Source organism: Camelus dromedarius, chromosome 7, assembly GCF_036321535.1.
Source record: "Camelus dromedarius isolate mCamDro1 chromosome 7, mCamDro1.pat, whole genome shotgun sequence".
Taxonomy (NCBI): domain Eukaryota; kingdom Metazoa; phylum Chordata; class Mammalia; order Artiodactyla; family Camelidae; genus Camelus; species Camelus dromedarius.
Genome location: NC_087442.1, coordinates 2,897,669 through 2,924,303, shown reverse-complemented (window position 1 = coordinate 2,924,303; position 26,635 = coordinate 2,897,669). Strand labels below are relative to the sequence as shown.

Below are 26,635 nucleotides of genomic sequence, written 5' to 3'. Positions count from 1 at the left end.
TCTTTTGAGGAATCTCCATACTGTCCTCCACAGTGGCTGCACCAAACTGCCTTCCCACCAGCAGTGCAGGAGGTTCCCTTTTCTCCACAGCCTCTGCAGCATTTGTCATTTGTGGACTTTTGAATGAAGGCCATTCTGACTGGTGTGAGGTGATACCTCATTGTAGTTTTGATTTGCATTTCTCTGATAATTAGTGACACTGAGCATTTTTTCATGTGCCTATTGGTCATTTGTATGTCTTCCTTGGAGAATGGCTTGTTTAGGTCTTCTGCCCATTTTTGGATTGGGTTGTTTGTGATTAGTGAAATCAGCAGAAGCTTTCAAAGGGTAAGACTTCGCCCTCCAGCCCCAGCATCAGTTGCTTCCATCTTTCAGGGGTGCTGTCTGGCCCAGACCAGCCCTGCAGTCAGTTACAGAGTCCTTGACACGGAGTCAGCATGAGTGAGTGTCCTGTGGCCACAGCTCTCGTCTGTCCCTCACACTCACCACCGGCAAAAGCACCCACAGCACTTAGAAGACACAGAACAGCAGTCGCGGGAGAGCCTCAGGGGGCCTCCTGCTTTCTCTCGGACAGCAGTGAGGAAAGTTCCGTCCTCTCAGGGGCACTGGCTCCTGTCTACACTTCCAGCCTAAACTGCGAAGCTGTGGGTTCACAGTTATCCCCTGCAAATATTTTAAACTCTCAATGACCTAAACTTGGCTCCAATTATATCTCCGAGAAGGCCTCTCTCAATTTTGAGAGCCAGAAACAGTCTTCTGGTCTTAATATCCTTCCAAACGCTGCCTGAGAGAAGAGGAGACTGATTGGCTCAAAGAAGGATTATTGTGAAAACAATAGCTGAATTCACTTCCTCCTTCCCTAGTGAGTGGGCCATCTGGTTGACCCCTCTGCCTTCAGCGAAGGGAAATAAAATGCGAAATTGCCAGCTGTCCCCATCACGACTGGCAGGGCCTGGACCTTGGCCGTCAGGGCAGGCCCCCGCCCCTCCCACCACCCGCGTTCCTCCTGCACACGCGGCTCCCCGGGCTCCCATCCCCTAGGACGGGCAGCTTCGTAGGGGAGGCCTTAGTGCACTGCAAAGATCGTCCTCCATCCTCGCTTCTGCCGCCCGCTGGCCCCCTAGCGACGTGAGGCTGTGCGTGCAGCGCGCTGAGCCAGCGGGCCCGTGATGCGCGCCGGGAACACTCAAGGCCGCTGTTCGCTATCTGACGATGCACCGCTTTATCGTGGAGTCTCCCAGCGGCAGCTCGCGTCACCCGACTTCGAGGACCCAACAAGAGTTAAAATCTGATTTCCCCTCGTTAGGGTTTAGGGTGCAATGCGAGTGGGCAAAAGGAGTGCGATCTCTGTATTCTTTCCTTTCTCTGTCAAGGACAGGAAGTTTAATGTGCTCTTGGGTTTCCCCTTACGGTATGTCAGATGGCGCTGAGACGTGGCTTGCCAGTGACAGCAGTGAACAGGAAAGCGTTGTTTATTTAGGCTTCTAGAAGTCTTGCAAGTTATCGTCGGCTTGCACACACATTCGCATTTATCCAATGATACCCACGCTGTGGACTCCTCTTGCCTCCCAGCCTCTTTCCTCCACCTTTGCAGCCTCAGTTTCTCTAATTTTTAAAATAAGTGACCCGGGATTTTCATTTAAGTCTCCACTCTACATTGCAAGGCACAAGGCGGGATCAAGCTGGCAGGGAAGGCCTGTAGAGAGCTGAAGCCCAGGTCATGACAAGATGCGTCAGATTTTTGCACAGAGAGGAGAGGGCCTGGATGCAGGACTGAAGTAAGTGCAGGGGTGGTGCTTGCGGGAAGGCCACGTGCAAGGAAGTCGTGCTGCTGCTTTTTTTTTTAATGGAGGGATGGGGGGTGGAACCCAGGACCTCGTGCATGCTGAGCGTGCGCTCTACCGCCGAGCTCCTTCCCTCTCCCCCACCTCGGGAGTCATTCTGGAATCAGTTCACAGGACATCACGGGGTCTGTAATTACTGTTCTAGTCTGTATTCCTTCCCTTTCAGTTGTAAAATTGACACAAAAACTATCAAGTTCTAATCACAGGTGGCTAAGATGGTAGCGGTTTAAAAAAGTTAATTTTGCATTTAAAACCAGCAAACAACCTAGGAAAGGGTTCAGTTTGGTTTTAGTTCCTTGTTTGTTTTCTTTCTGCCTGAGCTAAAAATAAGTATGAGCAACAATTACGTCACCCGGACGAGGGGCTTGCCAGCTACAGATGTCGGTTTGCATTATGTCTTTTAGGACCCATCGGGATTCATGGCGCAGTTAATGCAATTGGGCTCGTATTAACGCTTTACTTTCTGCATCAGTCAACAATTGCTTCACAGACAGATGTGCCGGCACGTAACAAAGTTCCTTCTTATAACAGCATCCACAGATTCATCCGTCCATTCAGCACACAGTCCCTGGACGCTGTGGGGTCCCAGGCTTCGTGTTAGGCACTGGGAACAGGAACGTATGGAGGCAACTGCCTTAAGTAGCTTGACACAAGCACTAGATACACGATTTAATAGTGCAGTACTGTCACAGAAAAGCGTTTACAAAGTGTTACAATTGTGTCCAGATGGAAGAATAATGAATTCTACCTGTGCAACCAGGCAAGGCTTCGTAAAGTGTCAGAAATGATATTTTAGCTGACAACTAAAGAATGGGAAAGGATTTGCCCGTTGAAATGAAGCCGGAGAGGATTGCAAGGAAACAGAAATAATATATGCAGAGTTGTGGGGGCGTGGGGACATGGGAGGGAAGGGCTTCCTCCAGGAGCAGTAAGCTGTGGGCAGGGATTGGGGAGAATTTAGGATTGGCTCAGAGGTAGACGGAAGAGGGTAGACTGGCTTTGTAGTGATGTGCAAAGCACTTTTTTCTTTTCTTTATTTTTTTGAAAAAGCAATTTGGTTGTTTATGATTACAAAAATAATGCAGATGTATTATGTAAAATTTATTTTTTATTGAAGTTTAGTTGAGTTACAATGTGGTGTTAGTTTCTGGTGTACAGCGTAACGTTTAAGTTATATGTGTGTATATATATATATATATATATATATTCTTTTTCAGATTCTTTTCCATTATAGGTTATTACAAGCTATAGAATGTAGTTCCTTGTGCTCTACAGTATCACCTTATCGTTTATTTTATATATACTAGTGTGTATCTGCTAATCCCAAACTCCTAATTTATCCCTCTCCTTGCTTCCCCCTTTGGTGTAACCATAAGTTTTCTATGTTTGTGAATCTTTCTGTTTTGTAAATGAATTCATTTGTATCACTTTTCATGTTCCACATATAAGTAACATCACATGATATTTGTCTTTCTCTGTCTGACTTTCTAGTATGATGATCTCTAGGTCCATTCATGTGGCTGCAAATGGCATTATTTCATTCTTTTTTATGGCTGAATAATATTCTATCATAAATATATACCACAGCTTCTTTACCCCGTCATCTGTCGATGGACATGTGGGTTGCTCCCGTGTCTTGGCTGTTGTAAATAGTGCTGCTGTGAACACTGGGTGCATGTATCTTCTCAAATTATAGTTTTCTCTGGATATATGCCCAGGAGTGGGGTTGCTGGATCATAGGGTAAGTTTATTTTCCGTTTTTTAAGGAACCTCCATACTGTTTTCCATCACGGCTATACCAAACTGCATTCCCACCAGCAGTGTAGGAGGGCTCCCTTTTCTCCACAGCCTCTCCAGCATTTGTCATTTGTGGACTTTTGAATGACGGCCATTCTGACTGGTGTGAGGTGATACCTCATCGTAGTTTTGATTTGCTTTTCTCTGATAATTAGCAACGCTGAGCATTTTTCCATGTGCCTGTTGGTGATCTGTATGTCTTCTTTGGAGAACTGTCTCTTTGGTCTCCTGCCCATCTATGGATTGGGGCGTTTGTTTTCCTGTTACTAAAAATTAAGCCCTTTTGTCAGTCACATCATTTGTAAATATTTTCTCCCATTTGCTAGGTTGTCTCTTCATTATGTTTATGGTTTCCTTCACTGTGCAGAAGCTTATGTTTCATTAGGTCCTATTTGTTTATTTTTGCTTTTATTCTGTTACCTCGGGAGACTGCCCTCGGAGAGCATCGCTGAGATTTATGTCACAGAACGTTTTGCCTGTGTTTTCTTCTAGAAGGTTGGTGTCTAGATGGTGTCTTGTCTTATATTTAATTCTTCAAGCCATTTTGAGTTTATTTTTGTGTATGGAGGGAGGGAGTGTTCCAACTTCCTGGATTTACATGCACCTGTCCAGCTTTCCCAGCACCACTTGCTGAAGAGACTGTCTTTTCTCCTTTGACTTCACCTCCTTTGTCAAAGAATAATTGACTGTAGGTCTGTGGGTTTATTTCTGGGCTCTCTGTTCTGTTCTGTTGACCCATAGGCCTGTTTTTGTGCCAGCACCACGCTGTTTTGATGCCTGTAGCAAAGTGCTTTTTCCTTGAGAACGGAGCCAAGAGCCTCAGAGAGGGCTCTAAGTGAGGAAGGGACGCCTGAACGTGTCCTGACCCCGAGGTGTGCACGCTCTGCTCTGAGCAGCGCTGCTGACTGACACCTTCTGTCACATGCCCAGAACCCACCCCTTCTCACCAGCTCCACTGCTACCACCTGGTACAGAGCTCCGTCCCTCTGGCCTCCTAGTGGGTCCCTCCGGTTCCCACCTTTGCTTCCCTATTTTTCACTCTCATTTTAGCAGCTCCCCTGATGGTCTTTCTAAATGGGAATCTGGTCCATGCACGGTGGTGCTCACACACCTTGCACTCAGAGGAAAAGCCACAACCGGCACTGTGACCTCCAGGCCCTGCTCTCCCGAGTCCCCCACTCCCACCCTCCTTGCTCAGCGTGGTCGCCTCACTCACACCCCTGGGGCCGCGCTGGCCCCTGTCCCTCTGCTATCCTCCACACCTGAGCACACGCCGTCTCACAGCGTCCCTGCCTCTCCCTCCCCCTGGACTGTTTGCCCTCAGACACTGGCTGCTGCCCTGCTCGGCCTGGGGCTTCTGTAACAGCACCACAGGCTAGACGTCGTCATCTCACACTTACTTCTCACAGTTCTGGACACTGCAGGTCCAAGATGGAGGTGCCGCTGTGCTGTCTGGCGAGGACTCTCTCCTTAGGCGCCCACGGCCGCCTTCTCTGTCCTTACACCGTGTTTCCTACACGTGTGCAGATGGAGAGAGAGAGGGCAGGCAAGCTTTCTGGGGTCTCTTCTTGTAAGGGCACTAACCCAATCACAAGGGCCCCACCCTCATGACCTCATCTAATCCCAGTTACCTCCCAAGGGCCCCACCTTCATAAACCACCACTGTGAGGGTCAGGGCGTCAGCATGTGCACCTGGGGGGGCCCAGGCCTGTCCCAGCAGCCTGGTGTGCTTCTTCCCAGCTGCACTTCTTTTGGTTTCTGTTCAAATGCCACATTATTAGGAAATCTCTCTGGGCTCATTATGTAAACCTCCTTGTCCCACTTGTTTCTTCTCCTCTCAGTGTCATGTGTCCTCTGTCCCTGCACTAGAACACAAGGAAGGTATATGCAAAAAATGAAAGCCACTGGACTTACCGGGTTGATAACAGGATCATTGCTTTTTTCACAGCTGTACCCGGGGTTCTCACAGCAGGGCCTGGCAGAGTAAGCCCTGGATGAATATCCGATGGACGGATGGATGGTGGGTGGATGGATGGATGATGGATGGTGGGTGGATGGATGGATGATGGATGGTGGATGGTGGGTGGTGGATGGTGGGTGGATGGTGGATGGATGGATGGTGGGTGGATGGTGGATGGATGGATGGACAAATAGATGGGAGAGTTGTCACCTTCTTAAGCCAGTGTTTAATTGTCAACATGCTTTTCCATTTTACTGGATCTCCAAGGTATTCATGTGGCACCAAACAGAACAGAGAATATCTTACAGCCTTGTTCTCATCATTCTAGGTAAAAATATACAATTCTATTGAGAAATGCACTGTGGAAGCTCAACATTTCAGGGGATAATTTATTAACTCCTCTTGGCCTTCAAGGGAAGCAGAAACAGGTCTACTCAAGTATTTGATAATTCAAGTCCTGCAAGATAAGATGAGGAAGCCTAAATCTGGGATGCCAAATGAGATGTTCAAGTTAGATGTTCCCTGATAACCTGCATTCTAACTCAAAACCCTTACCTCTGTCCTGGTTACACCTGTGTAGAAATTAAATATGCATGTAGACCAGGGCGGGAGAGGAAGACGGAAAAATGAAAGCTTCTGTTTTCTTGGGTTAGCAAGATTGTTCATGGTTTTTTTCTTTTTTCTCTTTGTTTCCTATTATTATTGTAACAATATTGTGTAGTTTAAAAAATTACCTACACTCTGAAAATGAAATTTGACAAATGAAAATGGACTTAATAAAGACTGTCTGCTTTTCTGTGGGTGAAATTACCTTGCTTTTTACATGTGCGACGTTGCCCGGAAGACAGCCTGGCGCGCCTGTGCTTAGGAAGTGGCAGCCCTGATCCGAGGTCACCTCGCTTAAGTGGGCTCTGCTGTCAGCACCTGCTTAGTTATCTTACTGTGCGTTCTGCCACCAGCAGTATATACTGAATTGGTCTTCCATGCAAAATCTTTTCTTAGGCCAGCGAGCAGGAGGAAGCAGTCTTTGTCCCCTTTCTGAACTGCCCTGGTTTCCTGCACTCCCCGCCTTCCGTGGCGGTGCCACAGCCCTGCATCTTTCTTTCCACGCCCCATGTGTCCATGGAACGTGCCCTGTGTTAGGCACCACTGAGATCCCTGACTTCCACCTTCCTCCTCAGCAAGAGCTGATCACTTCCTGTCATTAGCCAGTGATTTCCCTGCACAGAAAACCCTTTCCCATAGGGAACGAGGTTGACTCAGTGCAACTTTTTGTCATGATTTCAGACTTATGTTTAGTCTTATTTTTAAGAGTGCCGAAAAGCCACTTTTAATAGACAAATTAAGTCCTGGATGGCACATAAGAATACTGGTAGAAATTTCTAAAAACTGTAGACCCCCTTCCTGCTAAGGCTATAACGGTCCTCAGAATTTTTCTTAATTTAATAACCAATTAACCAACTAGATAGCCAATATTAATTGTTTAGAGTCAAGTTTTCCTTATTTGTATAACCTAGATGGCCAGCGTGAACTGTCTGGATGTCAGATGGTAATGACTTGCCGCCCTGTGACTGAGTATTGCCTTACTTTGCAGCAATCTGATACGTTCTCGCGAGCCTGCAGCCTTGGGTACACATGCGTTTGTGTGTTGCGTTACCTGCTTTTGGAGGCCGACTCCATTCTGTTGCATTTTGACTTGGAGTTGATATGAGTTGCAGTTGTGGGCACGATAAGAATATGTTGTGATCTGTGTATGGGCAGAAGGGATGGTAGGCCGTTTGCGGTGTGACCATACGCTTTTATTTGCCCTGGAGAGTCCCAGTTGCTCTTGTACAATTAGTAATCATTAATAGTAGTATATATAACCATTATATTTATGACTTAATTGTTCATATTATCCCCTTTGTCTCTCAAAAGATCCTAGTTTGGACTGTAAATTATATGATCATCCTAATTTGAAAGGAACTGAAAGTTTGGTCTCAGCCTGATTAATTTTCTAGACTTATTCAACGTTTAGCATTCTTTAGCGATGTCTCCAGGTCCCCCCCTCACACCCCCAACACCTGCTGTAATGCAAATACGGTTCCCGGAGGGGACTGAAACCTAGAACCGCGATAGGTGTGTTTGCAGTGAAGAGAGATCTGGGAAGCCTTGAAGCTTCGTGTGAGCAGCTATGGAAGGAAGAAGAGGCTCCAGACGGTGGGAAGTGGGCAGATGTTGACTGAAACTGGCACATAGTATGTGCTAAACAAAACTTGGATTTAATAGCCTGCAATAGAAATTAATGGCGTGGATGTCGAAGAAGAGGCAGATTAAAGAGTTCTTGGGGCTGGAAAACTTCATCATCCTTGAGTCTGACTTGATGAGACTTAATAGGTTGGCTGTAACGAGAAACTCCACAATCACCCTATGCTGGAGAAGCACTAAGTTACAGAAAAGCGGTAAACGTATGATAGTATCAGCTTCTTTCCTGAGATAAGGCCTTGCCGTGGGGCAGAGAGGAGAGCCTGGGGCTCTCGGACACCGAGGCAGAGGGCAGAGAAAGGAACTCCTCGTAGCTTCCGGGATGGGACTGCGCCTGGGCTCTTGATTTAAATGAAGTGTGTCTACTCGGCTTATTTTAGTTCTTTATTTTGCTCACGGAGTTTCTCTCTTCCGCTGTTCTTTTAGGAGCTGGTGGGGAGTAACCCTCCACAAAGAAACTGGAAGGGAATAGCGATCGCACTGCTGGTCATCCTGGTCATCTGCTCCTTGATCGTCACCTCGGTGATCCTGCTGACTCCAGGTACTTACATTTATTCTTGGGAAAGCAAGTCGCTGTAAGGGAGGAAGAGCACACTTTTACCTGCCAGGTTTTTCTAAGTAACTACCTGTTATGTAATTTATTTTTCCCAGGTTCTGAGTCTCATGGCGCCATATGGTAAAATGAAGTAATACGCTTTCAGTGAAAAAGATCCATTTTATATGCTTTGAATTTATTTAGACCATTGTTGACTGGGTGGAAATGCTTGGCATATGTTAAAATTCACAGGTACTTCCTTATGCGTGATGAGCTTAAAGGTGGTGTTGTTATAAATATAATAACTTTATACATCTCATGGCATTCCTGGGTGTTATATCAAGGGTGAATTAAGGAAATTATTAAAGCAACATGTATTGATTGTGAACTAGGGATAAAGTCTTATGAGATACTACTGATGAAGTAAAAGAATATAAATCAAATCTTTCAGAGAAGAAAACAGACACAAACGTTATCATTTATAGATGTGGACTGTTGAATGTTTTAAAAATAAATTCTCTAGAAGCTTAGAGGAGAGAGAGGGAGTGATCCTTTATGAGAAAGTTCGTGGAGAAGGCAGCGTGTGAAGTGGGCTTTCGTGGAGCAGTAAGGATTTAGTCGCCAGAGAGTGATGAGATTGGGGAGGAAAGAAAGCCTTTGCCTGTAGTAGATGTCAATTTTGTTTGGACAAAAAAAAAAAAAAAAAAAGAATTCCTAGCCTCAATAAATGGACTACACGGATATTAATTAGATCTTAAGATGGAAAAAAATGCATTGTAAAAATTTTTTGTTAGGTACAAAAAGTGCAGGCAGATTTTGAGGTCTATTTAAACTAAAATCACAAAATTTAAAAGAAAAAAGGGTGATCTGGACCATGAAACCAAAAGCCAATAAAGATATCACAAGAAAAAAAAAAACTACAGACCAACATTTCCTATGAATATAGATGCAGAAATCTCAACAAAAACCCAGCAAACTGAACCAAAATACCAGCAACATGTAAGAAGGACTGTGCACTGCAACCAAACGGGACTCATCCCAGGACGGAAAATTGGATTTAACTTATAACAAATCAGTGTAACACATCCGTGTTAATATACTAGAGGGGGGATGATCATCTCAATAGACACAGAATAAGCATTTGACAAAATTCAGAACAGTTGGATTTAAATTTAAATGAGTAGGTTAGATTCGAGAGAGTTGGAGCAGGGAATTGGTAAAGACCAGTGCCCTTCTGTCTCACCATTTTGCTCATGTTTTTATTAATTTAAAATTAACTCATAAGCGCTGGGGACTTTGGCAACCACATGTTTTTAGTGAGTGGAAGGGAAAGCGGGTCCCCCCGGAACGTGGGGAGCACGCGCTCCTACCTTGGCTTTGCTCTGAGCAACGCCGTGCTCTGTGTGAGAGGTGGTTGGAGATGTGCCACGCGGTTGTCCAGCACCCACGCTGGGACCTAGGGAGCAAGGGTGTTTGGGGTAGTTTGCAGTCGCCCCCCCACAAGGTACGTGAGCGTTGGTGTCACCGGAACCGAGGGCTCCTGCAGTCGGCACTCCGGGGGTAGAATGGCTGCCCCAGGCTCCTCCCAGCGAAGTGCGGGGCAGCACGCAGGGTGGGAGACGTCTGGGCCGAGTGGCTTGAGGCTAAGAACAAGTCTGGGACCTTTCCTTCCACGTGCGCAGCACGGCGCTGGGCAGCGCGCAGTCCCGGCTCTTCCCGGCTGGGCAGCGAAACCTGTCAACCCCTGTCCTCTCAAATGCAGCCGCCGGTCCTGAGTGTTTGGCATTCGGTTCCTGCGCAGCGGGGCGGCCACGGCAGCATCCCCGCTGCAACAAGCAGAGAGCGCCGTCACCGCAACCCGCTGTGTCTCCGGATGCAGGTGGCCGGTTGTCAGGGGCGACCGCGAGGAGGCTGAGGCTCCGGTGAACCCCTCGGTTCCAGAAAAGGCTTTGAAGAGCGGAATTTCTTCTATTCTTCTGCTAAAATAAACATGTGGCTGCACCTGCCTGTCTCTGGCTCTGTCGGGCTTCCGTCACCGGTGCTCCTTCCTCCGGGTGGTGCTGCTCCGCTCCGGGGCTGTGTGTCCCGGGTTTAGGACGGACAGACAAGCCGGTTCAGCGCTGAATGCCTCCCATCACGGGCTTTCTGCATCCACTCTCCTGGGACACAGCAGCGGCTTCTGTTCCAGATTCGAAAATCTGCCAGACAGAAGAGGATGTCGAATCATTCAGAGCTTTCTCGAATTCACCAACACACAGGGCGTCCTCACACCAACCACTGGTGCATCTGCACTCATCAAACATTAATGATCCCTGTGGGCGGGGGACTGAGGGCCTTGAACTGAGTCCTGGGCAAGATGTCAGAAAAGAAGACGCATGTGTTCTCCACGAGAGCTTAGAGCCCATCTAGAAACAGAACGTGCGCAGGGGGCATCTCACAGCAGGGTCACCATGAAGCAGAAGTAAAACGGGTCACAGCGGAGCTCGGCTCAGCGCCTGCTGGGTAGCGCAGAGCTGCCTCGCTGACGTGACACGCGGCGAGCACAGGCCGGAGGGCATCCGCTGCACGAGGGAGGAGGGTTAGTCTCGAAGAGCAGAGGGTCCTGGGAGCAACAGCGCCCTGGACAGAGGTGCACCGTCCTGGCTGCGTCCCCACCAGCCTTGCTTCCGTTTGACAGACCGACTTTGAACCCAAAGCGTGTGCTTTTTAAAAAACGATCTTTTCAAGTGCTACCTGTTTCCAGTCTTGTATTCTGGTTTGTGGAAACTCAGATTGCAGTATCTGCTTTCTGCTTACCCCCAAACCCCATTCTGAGCTCACTGGATTCAGTCGTTGGGTGAAAATGCTTCCGAGTACATGTGGGCCCCTTTCCAGCCTGGGAGGGAGAGCTGTGATGGGTGTCCTCTTGATGCCCCAGGATCTCGAAGGGCCCCCTGGTAACCCTTCTAAGCGACATGTTCCTTTGTTCGTAGTGCAGCCTAATTATCACCAGTTACGCACAATTTATGTTTTGGAAATCACATTAAAAGCGTTTAAGGCAATCTTCGTTCCAAAGGGATTAGCCCAGTGAGAATGTGTCCTTTTCGATTTTGTCATTCATTTCTCCCTTGCTGGTCTGTGCTCTTTTCTAAATTTCTTGTTGGAATAATAGACTCAAAGTTACCTTTTTTATTTTCAGATATTAACTATGTGGCTGAGTAGGTCCCACGCAGCGCACGCCTCTCTGTGGGGCAGCTGCAGTCTGACATCCTCCGGTGCCACAGCCATTGACGGGGGCTGCAGCGTCCAGTAGCGTCACATTTGCATTAAAACATCCGTGACATTTGACTCTTACGGATTTTCACTTCAGAGAAGCTGGACAGTGGTTTGGGATGGAAAACTCTAGGACACATTCAGGTGGTACATGAATGGAAAGCCTTGGGCATTTCAAAGTCACACTGAAGGTCGTAGACTGGGTTAAAGCAAGCAGAGCTTATCAGAATTCGACTCATTAACGTCTCAGGAGGGAACACAACACAGAGATTACCCTTACGGAACTGGAATCCCCTGACTGTTGGGTTAGGGTCTCATGTCCGTACCTGCATGGCCGGTACTCAGCTCATCTTCTTCCTGTTGGACTCAACAGGCTTTGATGAAAGGGAGAGAAATCCAGCGAATTGACAGTTACAGCTCATAAATCGGATTCTCTTACAGGAGACGGCAAGCGCGTGCAAGTCAGAAAGTCAGTCAGGTGTTCTGAATTTACACCAGAGTCGAAATAAAATGAAAGGGGCTTACGTGGGGAGAAGCTATATACTGAAACTACAGTTGAGAGAATCCTTCCACTTAAAAGTTGTTACGAAGGAAGATCTGTAGTAAGATTTCCGTGGAGATTTTAGTAGACTTGACCTTTTTAGAGCAACAACATTGAGAGGAAGGTCAGTTTCCCCAGTACCCCCACTGGAAATGCGTGGCATCCCCGTCATTTCCATCCCTCACCGGATGCTACTTTGTGACAGTTCATGAACCTAGGCTGATACGTCATTATCGCTCGAAAGCCCGTAGTTTACATTAGGGTTCACTCTGGGTCTCGTACAGTCTGTGGACTTGGACAAATTTATAATGGCCCATATCCCTACCTTTGCAGAATCTTACGGAGTCGTCTCGCTGTCCTGAAAATCCTCTGTGCCCATAACGTGTGGCAAACAATGATTCTTCTTTCATTGTCGCCATAGTTGGACATTTCCCCGAATGCCACCTGCAGCCTTTTCGGATTGGCTTCTTTCGCTTACCAACAAGCAGTGAGGGCGCCTCTTTGTCTTTTCATGGTTTGGTAGTTTATTTCTTTTTGACCCTAAATAAAATGCCATTGTCTGGATGCACCACAGTTTATTTATCCGTTTACCTACTAAAGAACATCTTGGTTGCTTCCAAGTTTTAGAAGTTATGAGTAAAGCTGCTATAAACATTCATGGAAAGGATTTTGTAAGAAATAAAGTTTCAACTCCTTTGGTAAATGCCAAGGAGCATGACTGCTGAATTGTAGCATAAGAGTATGTTTACTTTTTAAGAAACCACCAAACTGTCTGCAAAAGTGGCTGCAGCATTTTTCGCTCCCCTGTGTCCCCAGCAGTGAATGAGAGTTCCTGTTACTCCCCGTCCTTACCAGCACTTGGGGGTGTGGGTGTCCCCGATGTTTTCACTGGTCGTTCTAATAGGTGTGTCATGGTATCGTAGTGTTTTCAGCTTATCTTTTAAAAATTCTGGAACAAATAATTTTTAAAACATTGTATATAAATATATATATATATAGACATTTTATATAAATATATATAGGCATTTTATATATATATATATATATATATTATATATATATATATATATAGCTAAGTGAAAGAAGCCAGTCTGAAAAGGCTACGTATATATATAATATTATATTGTCTGATTAATTTTCAAACTGAACAAACTACGTAGTCTGTACCCAGATCAAAAAAAAAAAAAAAAAAAAAAAAACCCAGAATGCGCCAGGACCCCAAAACCACCCCGCATGCCCTTTTTCATATTTAATCTCCCCAAGGGCAACCTAATATGTAACATCATAGATTTTTAAAAGGGCACCTGTGCACTCATGAGAATTTGGATATGTTTCAAGAAGCTCACGGACCCGGTCAGCCTACCTGTTGACCATCTTAGGGATCAGCTTGAGCATTTATCCAAGCCCAGATGTGACAATTTAACTAAAATACTATTTAACTAAAATACTTCCACCCATAGCTCTAGACCCAGCCAGTCCCAGGATGATTCAGTGGCTTGAGGACCATCTTTCTCTGCCACCATCATCATCGTGTTGGCAAAGTGGCTGCAGGGGCTTCACACATCTCATCTCACACCCTCCCAGGAAGGGAGGGAAAATCAGAACTTGCCTCAGGTATTTCTGTCTTTCCCTGAAACCAGCCAGGAGTTGGTTTATTTGCTGTAACTCTGTTGCATGGTCACCCTTCCCTGTGAGGGCTGAGAAGCAAGTATTTCTGCTGAGCTGGAAGTGTGCGAGGCCCTTGGGGAGGCAGTGTGGTGCCTGCCACAGTAAGCGAAACCCCCTGAGTTATGAAATCCTTGAGGCACGAGGTCTACATCCCTTGAACTTCAGCGGTGAGTTCGCACCATTCTTTAAATTGAAACAAACCTGGAAGAGGAAGTTCTGACAGATTCTCATAAAAGGAAGAATGAATTGACACTGCTCCTAACCTCGGAGTTAGTCGCAGACTTCCAAGTACTGAGAAGTGGGTTCCTGGGAGAAGCTTGACAGCCTCTCTGTAGACGTTTCATCATTAGCCCTAGAAGGGGTGTTTGGCGCATCCTGCGTATTTATTGAATCCTCCCGCTAAAGAGCCGTTTTATCTAAAGGGTGGTGGTGGCTCATTATTCGTGCTTGCGTTAAGGCGCTAAGTTACGGCAAATGTGCCTGCATATTTATCCATAAAGAAGCCCTTTTCAAAGCACTGTTACGTTATGCGTCCTATTTTAAAGGCAGAGGTGTATATAAACCATGAAAAGGAGTACTTCTAAGCCCGTCCCTCTGGTTTTTTCTGGAGTCTATTGCCTGGTTTAGATGCGAGCCTGTTGGTAAACGTCAGGTGGGATTGGGGAGCCTTTGGGAGCGTAAGTTACAAGCAGCCGGCTGACCCAGGGGTTGCTATTTTCGGGAAGACTCAAGCCAGTCGGGACCCACAGGCAGTCATTCGGAAGTCTGAGCTGAGTTACCAGGTCTAGGTCACAAAGACAGCAGTGGGTGATACAATAAGATCAGGGAACTAGAGAGAAATTGTCCACAGCGAACTCGACAGGTCAGGGGGCTGAAACAGATCAAGGTCCAGGCTTATGCCACCTGCCTTCTCTTGGAGGCAGAACTCTCTCCTGAAACGCTGGCTGAAGAACCATGTATCACTTCAGCAGAAACAACATGGCTTCACTTTCTCAGATTGTTATTTCATATTCCTGAAATCCCACCTTACTGCACAGTTAACTCTGCGCTTTTCTGTGAGGCACTTGAATCACCAGAAATTAAGTTAGGTGATAGCAGAACCCAGATTTAATCAGTCTTTCTTCCTCCTAGCTCTTCCCTTATCTAGATTCTTTTTAAAAAAATGTCTCTTTAAGAAAAAGAGCAGTAAGTGTATGATTATTGCATTTTCAGAGGATGCCTTCTGAAGTGGCTGGGTGCTTGGAAACGGGAGGAAAGGCTTTGAGGGATGTGGTGGGCAAAAAAGGGGTTCCCCCAAAGATGTGCATGTCCCAGTCCCTGGAACCTGTCATTCTAGCTGTGGGATCTTGAGATGGAGGGGCTGCCTGCGTTGTCCAGTGGGTCCTAAATGCAAATCACATGCGTCTCTATAAAAGGAGGCAGAGGGCGATGTGCAGAGACAGGAGGGAAGGCGACGTGAGCAGGGAGGCAGAGATGGGAGTGATGCAGTCACAAGCCAAGGAGCGCCCGGAGCACCAGAAGAGGAAAGAGGCAAAGAAGAGATTCTCCCGTGGGGCAGCCAAAGAACCCGGCTGACACCTGGATTTCGGGCCATTGAAACTGACCTCGGCTTCTGGCCTCCAGAACCATGAGAGAGTACGTTTCTGTTTTAAGCAACCACGTTTGTGTCAGTTTGTTGCAGCATCCCCCAGGAAACTGGTGCTTCGTGAAGACACACACTCGCCTGACACTAAATGCAGCTGTGAATATGCGCTTATGCTCAGAACGTGACTTTAGCAATAATTTGCTGCCTGAGTAACATGTAAAAAGAGAAAAACTAGTGAAGATGTTAAATGAACAATCAAAATCAAAACAGCAATAATACTTTTCTCATATGATCCATTCTGCAACCAGTCCCTACATACCATTACTTTGGACCATTTCTTTTTTTTCCTTTTTAAATTTTATTTATGCATTTATTTTCCAATATCATGTTTTTAAAATTGAAGTACAGTTGATGTGCAATGTTACATGTTATAGGTATGTAAGATAGTGATTCACAGTTTGTAAGGGTTATACTCCGTTTACAGCTGTTACAAAGCACTGGCCACGTTCCCCGTGCTGCGCAGCACGTCCGTGCAGCTTATTTTACCTGAGAGTTTGCACCTCTTACTACCCCCCCCCGCCTTGCCCCTCCCCCTCCCCTCTCCCCGCTGGTACCACGAGTTCCTTCTCTGCCTCTGTGAGCCGGTTTCTTTTCTGCTATATTCGCTAGTTTGTTGTATTATTTCAGATTCCACACGTAAGTGGTATCTTACAGTATTTGTATTTCTCTGTCTGACTTATTTCACTCGGCATGATGCCCTCTGAGTCCATCCATGCTGCACCCCAGAAACTAACACAACATTTTATATCAACTGTACTTCAATTAAAAGCAAACAAACAACCCATTTAAAATACGGGCAGAAGAACTGAACAGACATTTTTCAAAAGAGGAAATGCAGATGCCAACAGGAGCATGAAAAGTTGCTCAACGTCACCAATATCAGGGAAATGCAGATCAAAACCACAATGGGACACCATCTCACACCTGTCAGAACGGCCAGCATCAAAAAGAACAAAACAACAAGTCTTGGCAAGGATGGTGGAGAAAAGGGAACCCCGTGCACTGCTGGTGGGGGTGCCAACCTGTGCAGCCACCGTGGAAAACAGCATGGAGGTGGACCATTTCTGACTTTAGTTCTTCCGTTATTTATTCCTGTAATTCTTAATGTTACGCTCATGTGTCAATATTTACAGACCACCTCCCATCACAGTACAACATCTAGCTCATTTATGTTTCTTCTCACTTCCCTTCCTTAATTCTGGGTTATAGAAACTGTCGAATTATTTTTAATTCCTCTGTAGATCTTTTATAAATTCATATGAAAATGTCTTTATTATACATTTCTTGTTCCACTGACCTTAAATGATGTGTCCTGGCTTCTCACTGGAGAAGAGGGAGAAGCTGGCATGTCTGGCCTCAGTCCCAGCACGGTACCTGCGGCTCTTCCTTGCAGCTTTGGGTAGCATCTGCAGCCACTGACTTAATACAGTCCCCCACTCAGTAATAACAGGATAATTTTAAAGTGGAAAATTCATTTAGAACATTCACAATTTTTTGCTTAGACATATATTTCTCCTGCAAAGTCTGACAGTGTGGACACGGCCACAGAGAGAGAGAGCGACTGTAGTCCTATGGCACTGAGCAATTTGCCTGGAGGCACTCAGGGCAAGTAGACTCGTTTCCTAAAATCCATCAGTAGCCACAACTAGTTTACTGTTATCTGGACCTTGACTTTTCTTTTTAATTCTTCCTGAAGTGTGGCTGATTTGCAATGTTGGTTTCAGGGGTGCAGCACAATGATTCAGTTATGCATACACGTACATACGTATCTTTTCTTTTCAGATTCTTTTCCATTATGTTATTAAAAGAAATTGAATACAGTTCCCTGTGCAGACCTTGACTTTCTTAAACCAGTTTTCCTATCAACTCTGATGGATTGTTTCTATTTAAAATGAAAAAAGGGGAGCTGTCCTGATTGCAGACAAGATGAACACATAGGTAGGCTTAGAAAGGTCACAGAATGCGAGGTCTAGGTCCAGTAGTCACGGTGTTTGTAAGGACTAGCGGCAGACGTTTGGAAATCGGAAACTTGAAACCACCAGTTGTGTTATTCTGCTTGGGCTGGCCCAGCAAAGCCCCACGCAGGCTGACACAGCAGCGTTTGTCTGGTCGCAGCTCCCGAGTCTTCAAGCCCAAGACCAAGTGCCAGCAGGCTTGGTGCCTAGTGGGGCCTCTCTTCCTGGCTTGCAGGCGGCACCTTCGCACTACGCCTCCCGTTACTTTTTCTCTATTCCTCTCTTTTTACAAGAGCCCTAATCCAGTCCACTTCTGGGGCCTGATTTAACTGTCTTCTGTAAGGTTCTGTCTCCAAATATTTTCATGTTGGGGACTTAAGGCTTCAACGTCTGAATTGAGGAGGGAGGAGACAGGACCTGTGGACATCTTTGGTGGGCGTTATTGTGCCTGCACAGTCTGACCTCTGGCCCCCAGAGATTTACACCCATCCCGCATACGAAGGACATCCACTCCATCCGAAGGCCCCCGGAAGTCTCAGACTGTCACAGGATCATTTCAAAGTACAAAACCTCATCAGCTCAGACATCTCAAGTACATCATCTAAACCATCTGAGTGAGTTAGGGGTAAGACTCCGGGCATGCCCCGTCCTGGGGCACAGTTCATCCTGGGTGAACTGGACCTGCGATGCTGAAGAGACAAGTGTCACTCCTGAATGCAGTGGTGAGACAGGCATAGGAGAACCCATACAGACGTTTCTGTTCAGAGGAGGAGGAAACTGAAGGAAAAAAGGAATTGCCAATTGCAAACAACTTCTAAAGCCAACTGGGCAAACTCCTTTAGGGTGAAGCCTGGGAGCAGTTCCCTGTGGCTTTCCTCTCTGCTCTCTGGGGCCACCTGCTTCTTCATGAAGGGTAGCATGAGTCTGCAGATGAGTGGTCTTATCAGCATGTTTCCTGTCTGGGATTTTGGAAATCCGACAGCCTTCTCTTATTTCATCTACTCTTTGTCCTTTTTGGCCCAAGCTGGCAGTGCTCCTGCAGAGGTAAAAGTCTTAAGAACCTGTGGGTCTCCTGTATGTGTCACGGGGACTCATTCCATGAGACAAGAGGCTTCTCCACAGGATGCGCCTAGAAGCTCCCATCTCTGTGCTCGGCTTCTGCCAAGATGTCAGGGGGATCGGGGTTACACACTTGGGTCTTCCAGGAGCCTTTTGTGCGACTGCATCCTCTGCGCTTTGCATCTTTCAGACGCTTTGGCAAAAGTTTGTTGAGTTGCATCTCTGACTTTTTCTCTCCTGAGAGTGAATTTCTGAATTGTAGCAGGCTGGGTGAGGGGAGACATTTCTCCAAAGAATATAGAGAAATAGCCAACAAGCATATGAAAGGACACTCAACACCATTAGCTTTGGGATCTCATTCATCCGTAAAAAGGGATGAAGTACTGACAACGCAGTATTACATACTGTCACTGAACAGACCTTGCAAACGTTTTGCAGAGTGAGATATGCCAGCCACAAAAGACCAAGATAGTGTATGATTCTCTATGAAATACCCAAGCTAATCAAATGTGTACAGACAGAAAATGCATTTTTTGTTGCTTAGGACTGGGAAGAGAGGGGTGGGAATGGGAGTGACCACTAATGGTTGCAGAGTTTGTGGGGAGGGGGGTAATGAAAACGTTCTAAACTTGGATCGTGGTGATAACTGCACAGCTCTGCTGACATGTTATAACCATTGAGCTGTGTACTTTCCATGGGTGAGTTTTACGGTAGGTGCATTTTATTTGAATAAAAATGTCCAAAAGAAGGAGAAAATTAGGAAGATAAACATATCGACCTGCGTGCATATTATTATGTGAGGTCACAGGTACCCAATGGTTATCGCTCACTAAAGGAAACAGGCGGATAAATAGCTTTTAAGGTTTCCAATTTATTTCCTAGATCTAAAAATATAGGGTAGGGGCATAAAGAAGAGATGGATACCTTTGATATTTTTTACTGAGAAATTCTTTTTAAAAAGCACAGTTTGTCGAACGTCTTAGTTTACGGGGTGTGTTGAATGATGCTGATGACTTAGTCTCCCACGTTAGCGTGAACTGTACAACGTGACGAGCTTTGATATTTCGCTGCTAGTTTCCTCAGGTGGTTCTGAAGGCAAGTGAACTTGTAAGAAAGAGCCTTTAAGATGAGTCAATATCCGTGGGACTCTTTGTAGGCTTAAATTTGGCTTATAATCATAAATAATGTATTTCAATAATGAAAAGATTTTATTACAAAAAAATGAGCAAGAAGTTAAAGCAAAGATGTAGATTTTTTAAACGCTCGTTCAACAGAAATTGGTTGAATGTGAATGTGCGGCAGCCTCCTTCCAGAGCTGAAGTCACAATTCCCGTCTTAAAAAGAAAAAGGGAAAGCTAATGTGGAAAACAGACTTGAAACAAATAATCAATTCTGTGCTGACTTCTGGTAGCAGGAAGGGAAGCGTGACCAGTTTTGTTTGGACGAGTCAGAAAGAAGCAGATCCCCGTGTGGCCTGCAGCCCTGACTGTAGAGGGAGGGAGGGAGGGAGAAAGGACAGAGAAGGAAGGGAGAAAGAGAGAGAGGCAGGGAGGGAAGAGGAAAGGGAAAAAGAAATCTAGGCAGAGGGTAGAGCTCAGGGGTAGAGCACAGGCTTGGCATGCATGATGTCCCGTGGGGAGGGGGGTAATGATCCCTAGTACATTCTCTAAAAATAAATAAACTTAATTACCTCCGCTCCCCACCAAAATAAAATAGTTAAATAAATAAAGTATTAAAAAGTAAGATGTGAAGAAAAGAAAACGATAAAGGTAACTGGAAGCGTCGGACCCACCCTCTGACGTGCTGGCAGAGTGAAGGGAAGAGCTTCCGGTGTGTTCACTGAGTGCCTTCCTTTTAGCCCTCTGCCTTAGGAAAGTCACTAGTGGAACAGGACGCAGTGATCTGCTTTTAAGCAAACGCTGTGTCATTGGAACTTGTGAATTAACGGTGCCGACGCTGAGAAATGAAAAATTGATTTCCACGTGTTCTTCTGAATGCTGGTAGGGAAACAAGCAAATATTATCCCCTTCTCTAGAAATACCATACGTATGTGCCCCGTGACTTACTCTAAAGAGAAGAGTCCTTTTACTCGACTCGGAGCCTCAGGTTGGGGACCGGCTCTCTGTGAAGCCGCATCTGACTCACCGCCCACAGTCTTCGTCAGATTTTGTGGGACTGCGTCTTGAAGGCACTTGGCACTCGCGTGGGCCACGTGGCCCCGCGGGGCACCCCTGCCGTGCGCCGGTCCCTGCAGCGTGCGCCCCCCGCTGGTCTGGCTTGGAGGCTACGTTTTCTCTAATCAAGGAAATGTGTGCATTAAAAGGTGTTTTTCAACCTTTTCTCATTTACGGAAAACTTTTTTTACCTGGAGAGCGTAGTGTTTTACCAGGATCAACATTAGCATTACCTGCGTTTTGTGACTTTGTTAGCATCCCAGTTGTGGAATAGGCTGTGAACACGCCGGGTTCCGCGGCTAACGCCGGTATTTCGGTTCTCCTGCAAGTGCGGTTGGTGTTAGCTGTGACCTTCCTGCCTGTCTCTGGAGAAGCCACTTACCCTCTTGGGAGCTCAGGTTTACTTTCCATAAAATGGCTTTCCTTCCTTGTCCTTCCTGTAGGACCAAGAGGTAATTACTGTCAGAGTCTTCCGAAGACCGCAAAGCTTTGTAGAGTCGTCTGTCATTCCAGTGTCTAGCAAAGCAGGACTTACGCGAGACTTCTGACTAATCTGGAAGGGGTTCTCTGTTACCAGATTGGGGTTGCCAGTAGCCAACCCTCTCTGGCAGTGACCAAACCCCTCAGAAGGTTATGCTGCAGAAGAACCCATTGTGGGGCCATGGGATTTATTTCTGATTTAAAAAACCTCTGGAGAAGTGGTTCCAGCGTGTTCCCCAGGAGTTGTGCTACTTAGCAGCACGACTATTTCACAAGCATCAGGAAAGGAGCGGAGTCTTAGCCGCTTGCATTCTACCGTGACCCACACGAAGCATAACGACATCACTGCAGGTTGCAGCACACCTTTGCATCTCATGAACTTAACCAGGATGCCAAGTTCATTACAAGCGCCCTGTGGTTACCCAGCTAAAGGGCTGAAGGAAACCTTACTTTTCACTCCTTATCCCCGAATGACCTTCAGGATAAAGTCCAAACTCTAAGAGCCACTGGCCACTTCTTCTGTCTCCATCTGGATGTTGACTTTCAGTTTAAGGTGACAGACTGAGCACAGACAGTTTTCCTTTTGGTTCCAAGCATGTAGAAAGGAGAGGAAATATATAATAAAAACACAGCTGCATCCAAAAACAAGGATGGGGGCTCTTCCTCGACCTGCCATGGAATGATGCCTTGAAAGAAGGACCAGGTAAAAATCTACCGCAGCAGGTGAGGCCAAGTCCCTGCCACCCTCAAGGGACCAAGAGTGAAGTCAGACCCAGCAGGAGGGGCTGGGATCTTGCCGTCCATGAGAGAGCAGAGGCTGGACGGGTGACCCCTGCCTTTAAACAGGGTTCTTGTTCAGAGGTTCTTGAGTGATATCACCCATGAAGGGCAAAGAACTCCAGCCCGAATGGCCACACAAGGCCTGGTGAGAGCTATTTCCCAGAAGGACCCTCAAGCTGCCCTGGACAGTCTTGTGCCCAGACCCCCGGGAGTCACTTAGGACCCAGAGCTCTTGTCTCTCATGTCCCAGGACCTTTCAGGAGCAAAGCTTACAACCAAGAGTCACAAGGACCCACAGAAACCATCCCCTCAGAGCAGGACACCAGCTTAACACATATGAGAACTTAACTCCAAAGAAACAGAAATCGATTGGAGAAAGCAGAAAATGACACTTTAGAGTTTTTAAAAAATTTTAAATTATCAGTATAATAAAGGAGCTTGAACTGTAAGAAGAGATGATCTTGAAAAGGAGCTAGTTGGGAATATGAGAAATTAAAATATAATTATTTGAAGTTGTAAAACTCAGTGGCAGAATGAGAGAGCTGTCTAGACACGCTAAAGGAGAAATGGAGAAAGTGGAAGACTGGGCTGCAGAAATGATGCCAATGCTCCCGAGGACATAAAAACGTGGGAGACACGAGAGAGAAAGCTAATTGTGGGGGTTGGACCCAGAGGCTCCCGTGCGGGTCCAGCTGGCGATCTGGAAGGAGGGCACAGAACAATGGAGAAGCAGTGTTGAATGAGACAGTTACTGGTAAAATTCCTGATTCAGAGAAAGGTAGTATCACTGGAAATATCACTGACTGGTAAGCAGCACGTTTAAGGAAAACCTACAAGTGGACATTTTCTGCTGGAATTTCCGAGCTGCAGATATAATGAGAGAACCCACCTTCATCTCTACACACATTTTTAGCTCACGCTTCCCGCTGCGCCAGCGCCAATGCACTCACAGGTCCCTGCAAATTCTGCCTTCATGCCCTTGCAGTCCTCTTAGCCTGGGTGTTCTTCTTTTATGTCTTCTGTCTTGGCAGCAGGTTCTTTTCTCAAGGAATTCTTTCTGGAATTCCTGCTCCTTTTTTTATTCTGCAGCCTCCTTAAGTATTAGCGTGCTGCCCTCAGTCCTGTCACCGTGGCCATGTGGTTGTCCTTTCGGCTTTGGCTCCATTGCTGTGTGAGCTCCTTTGGGTCAGTTGGAAGGTCTTTCAGTTGTGATTCTTCAGGGCTCAGCATGGCTCCTGAATGTGTGAGTCACTCATGCTTGTCACCATCTCCAAGGATTTTTGGAACGCATCAAACTGTAAGTCAGTAAGTTAGTTAGAGAGCACTTGACCATGTGAGTGAGCCCTCGAGCTTCAGAGAGGCCAGCAGAGAGTGCCTTAAGGAGGCAGAGCTGATTATTGACAGAATCAAATGTCCTGGCTCGAACAGAGAGCACTGCTTATAGTGCAGGTCATGACGCCTTCCCCACAAGCCGTCCCTACTGAAGTCATACATTTTCAAAAAATGTTTTGAAAACAAAGGAGGTAATCATTTATTTAAAAATGAAGCTGACTTTGGGATGAAAAGAACAGTCATTTGTGAAAAGAAAAATTTCCAGAAAGTGAATAAACTGGCTTTTCGTATTTTACCCAAAGTTTGTTTAAATAGCAGCCTTTCACTCTTTTCTTATTAGACACATGGGTACCAAAATGTGGGTCTACAATCATCCCTGATGAATGAGGTTTTCTTAGATAAAATTTAAGTTTTAATATGATTATTTTCTGGCCGTGTACTTGAGTATCTCTGAAATTTTTATTCTTTGTTTTTGCATTATTTTATTTATTGTATTTTGAATTGAAATATATTTGGTATATAACATTGTGTAAGTTTAAGATGTACAACATGTTGACTTGATACATTTATACATTGCAATATGGTTGCCTTTGTAGGGTTAGCTAACACTGCTATAAGGTTACTTAATTATCTTTTTTTGGTGGGAATAATTAAGGTCTGCCTCTCAGCAAGTTTGATTTTTATAATATAATATTGTTGTCTGTAATTACTATACTGTGCATTAGATCTCCAGAACATATTTCTCAACTACTTGCAAATATACATACTTCTTAATTACTAGATCACAGTATAACTTTATTAGATCAATGTCTAGAAATCTTTAAATTTTTCATTTACTGTCTGTTTTCCATACTGAAATGCACTGTGTTTGAAGCTGTGGGTCTTGCGGGGGCTACTTCAGTTGCACACAGAAAGATCCCAGAGGGAAGAACTTAGTTTGGTTTTAACATGTTTTGATCAGCACCTGGGAGAGGTCCACATACACTCGGGTCTAAAAGGAAGGCCACATTGAACGTCATTCTGTAAATTTCAACAGACTTTTACACACTTTAATCTTATTTGATATTCAAGAAATCAATCAGTGCACTAAGTTTTTGAGAGCTTCAGTAACCTGTAATGTCCAGAGAGGCCAAAAGAAAGAAACCACAGGAGATGTGGCAAAAGCTACACACCAGAATCCTAGAAGAAGCCGTGGGGGTTTCATTCAGAGATTATTTGTTCTTATTTCATTAAGTAGTATAACAGAAATTCTTCTTGTCTTCCGAACCTGCCACAGATTTTGAAACAGGAAATTAAAAGAGGCAAAGAGTATTGTTGAGGGCAAACACCATGACAGCCCAAGAAGTACAGGCTGATCAACAGTCAGAAACTGAAAAGAGAAACAAACATAAAAAGTAAGGACACACGGATCTGAAGCCACCGACATAGGATGCACACAGACATACGCACCTTAATTAGCGCGAGGATGCCCCCCCACAGCAGCACAGCACAAAACAGACGAGAAGAGGACTGGGATTTTCGGGAAAAGTGCAGCAACCAGTTGGCATCTTTCATTTAAGAGCATGGGGTGGCGAACAAGCATTCTAGATAAGGATGCACTGCAGAAATGGCTCAGACAGAGTTTCCTATTGGTACAACAGAGGTGAAGGTGATTTGATGTTCTGCCCTGGGTGGTGCATCTGCTGCGGCTCACAGGTCAGAGGCCAGGACAGCCCTTTGTCTTTTCAAAGTAGATGAATGGATTTTTGTGCCTCTAATGGAAGGAGCCTCTGTGGATGCAGATCTAAAACCCCAGAAGCTTCATCCTCAAGAAAGAGGATAAAAGCTGCCAGATTCCTGAAGTCTCCCCACCGGTGCCATTAACTAAACATCTCCTCTTGGGATGGATGTTTAGTGCCTTCAAGTCCCATCCCAGGTGCTTACTCTGAAGCATGGTGAGGTGAGCGGGGCAGAACCTGAGCGTTTGCACACAGACTAGGGGCATAAGTCTATCTGAAGAGCTAATCCCCCACCTGAAGGCGGCCAGGGGCAAGGGAGGCACCTGGAGAATAAATACGTAAAGAATGCGTTAGTTGTCTTTGAATTTCTAGCACCCAACACGGTGTCTGCGTTTGGCACGATAAATGTTTAATGAATGACTGATAACGTTATATAGCTGAGATCCATTCTGAGCATGTGTTCCTTCCTTTCTGGACTATTCCACCTTATTGCTCACAAGTCACTCTTGAAACAGTCATTTACTTTTATACCTAAGAAATATGATCGTTTATGTTTTGGAGATGAAAGGGGCGTAATGATGCCATTTCACCAAATCGTGACTCCCCGTACCGTAGTTTCTGGTAGTTCAATAACAAACGAAAAGCGTGACTGGCTTTTGTCCAGCATTTATTTGTAGACGTCATGTTTACCGTATATACTGTTTCTGAAAGGCAGTCACAGTGTTTAGTGGTCCTCCCTTCTTATCAAAAGATAAAATTTTTGACTATTTGCCTCATTCTTTTCCAGCGGAAGATAACAGTTTGTCTCAAAAGAAGAAGGTCACCGTGGAAGATCTCTTCAGTGAAGATTTCAAAATTCACGACCCCGAGGCGAAGTGGATAAGTGGTGAGTCCTGAGTCCTGTGCACGTGAGAAGCCGCTTTCCCATTCCCTGCCACTTTTTGAGAGTTTGGGTTTTATACGTTTGCCTGTCACATCCTCTCGCTGGCTCTGGGAGCGGCTCCCCAGAGCTCTCGCTGTCATCCTCATCCTCTCACCATTCCAAGAAAGTGTGTGAAAATCAGGCTGCTCCTTCGTGAGAGACGGGTCGTCTGTGTCACCTCCCTGAGCCATTATCTCTCAGACGGAGATGTGAGATGTTGCTAAGCAACGGAACAGTGAGAGACACAGCCGAGCCTTCCTCCCGTGTCCACGTTCCTCGTTCCCTTCGGTACTTCTCTTGCTTTCATTCCCAGCTGGATACAGGGGCCAAAAGGAACTGAAAGGATTCTTCTAGAATGCTGTCTAATGAAGGAAACAGCCCAGGGCACTGATGCTGATCAATTAATTTTCCTCTTGAAGTTGGATCTGGATGAAACTTTGTTTTCTTGTTGGGGGGATTTTTTTAAACAACAAAGCAAAATAGAACCGGAGGCAAAAGGCAGTATGTTCACAATATTTTTTTTTTTTTTTGGTTCGGAATGTCATCTGTTTCCTTTAGTTGGGTCAGAAATGATGCTGGAGTGCAGTCGTGGGAGGAAAGATGTGCATGACCACACTCCCATCCTCTGCAGGCTTCGCTGCATCCCTCCTGCGTCGTTTGGTCCTCGAACCTCTCCTGTGATCTCCAGGGATATTGCTTGCGTTTAGTCTTAGCCTCAGTGGGATGCAC

The 26,635-nt window shown here is 45.8% G+C and overlaps 1 protein-coding gene across 4 annotated transcripts in view; it reads left to right on the top strand.

Moving 5' to 3' along the window:
• DPP6 (dipeptidyl peptidase like 6) overlaps positions 1 to 26,635 on the top strand; it is an 846,033-nt gene that overhangs the window by 537,493 nt on the left and 281,905 nt on the right. For all 4 annotated transcript variants that reach the window (XM_031455765.2, XM_031455767.2, XM_064487178.1 and 1 more), the window contains exons 2-3: positions 8,272 to 8,386; positions 25,772 to 25,870. In XM_031455765.2, coding sequence (XP_031311625.1) covers positions 8,272 to 8,386; positions 25,772 to 25,870 — 214 coding nt within the window. The remainder of the gene's footprint in view (positions 1 to 8,271; positions 8,387 to 25,771; positions 25,871 to 26,635) is intronic.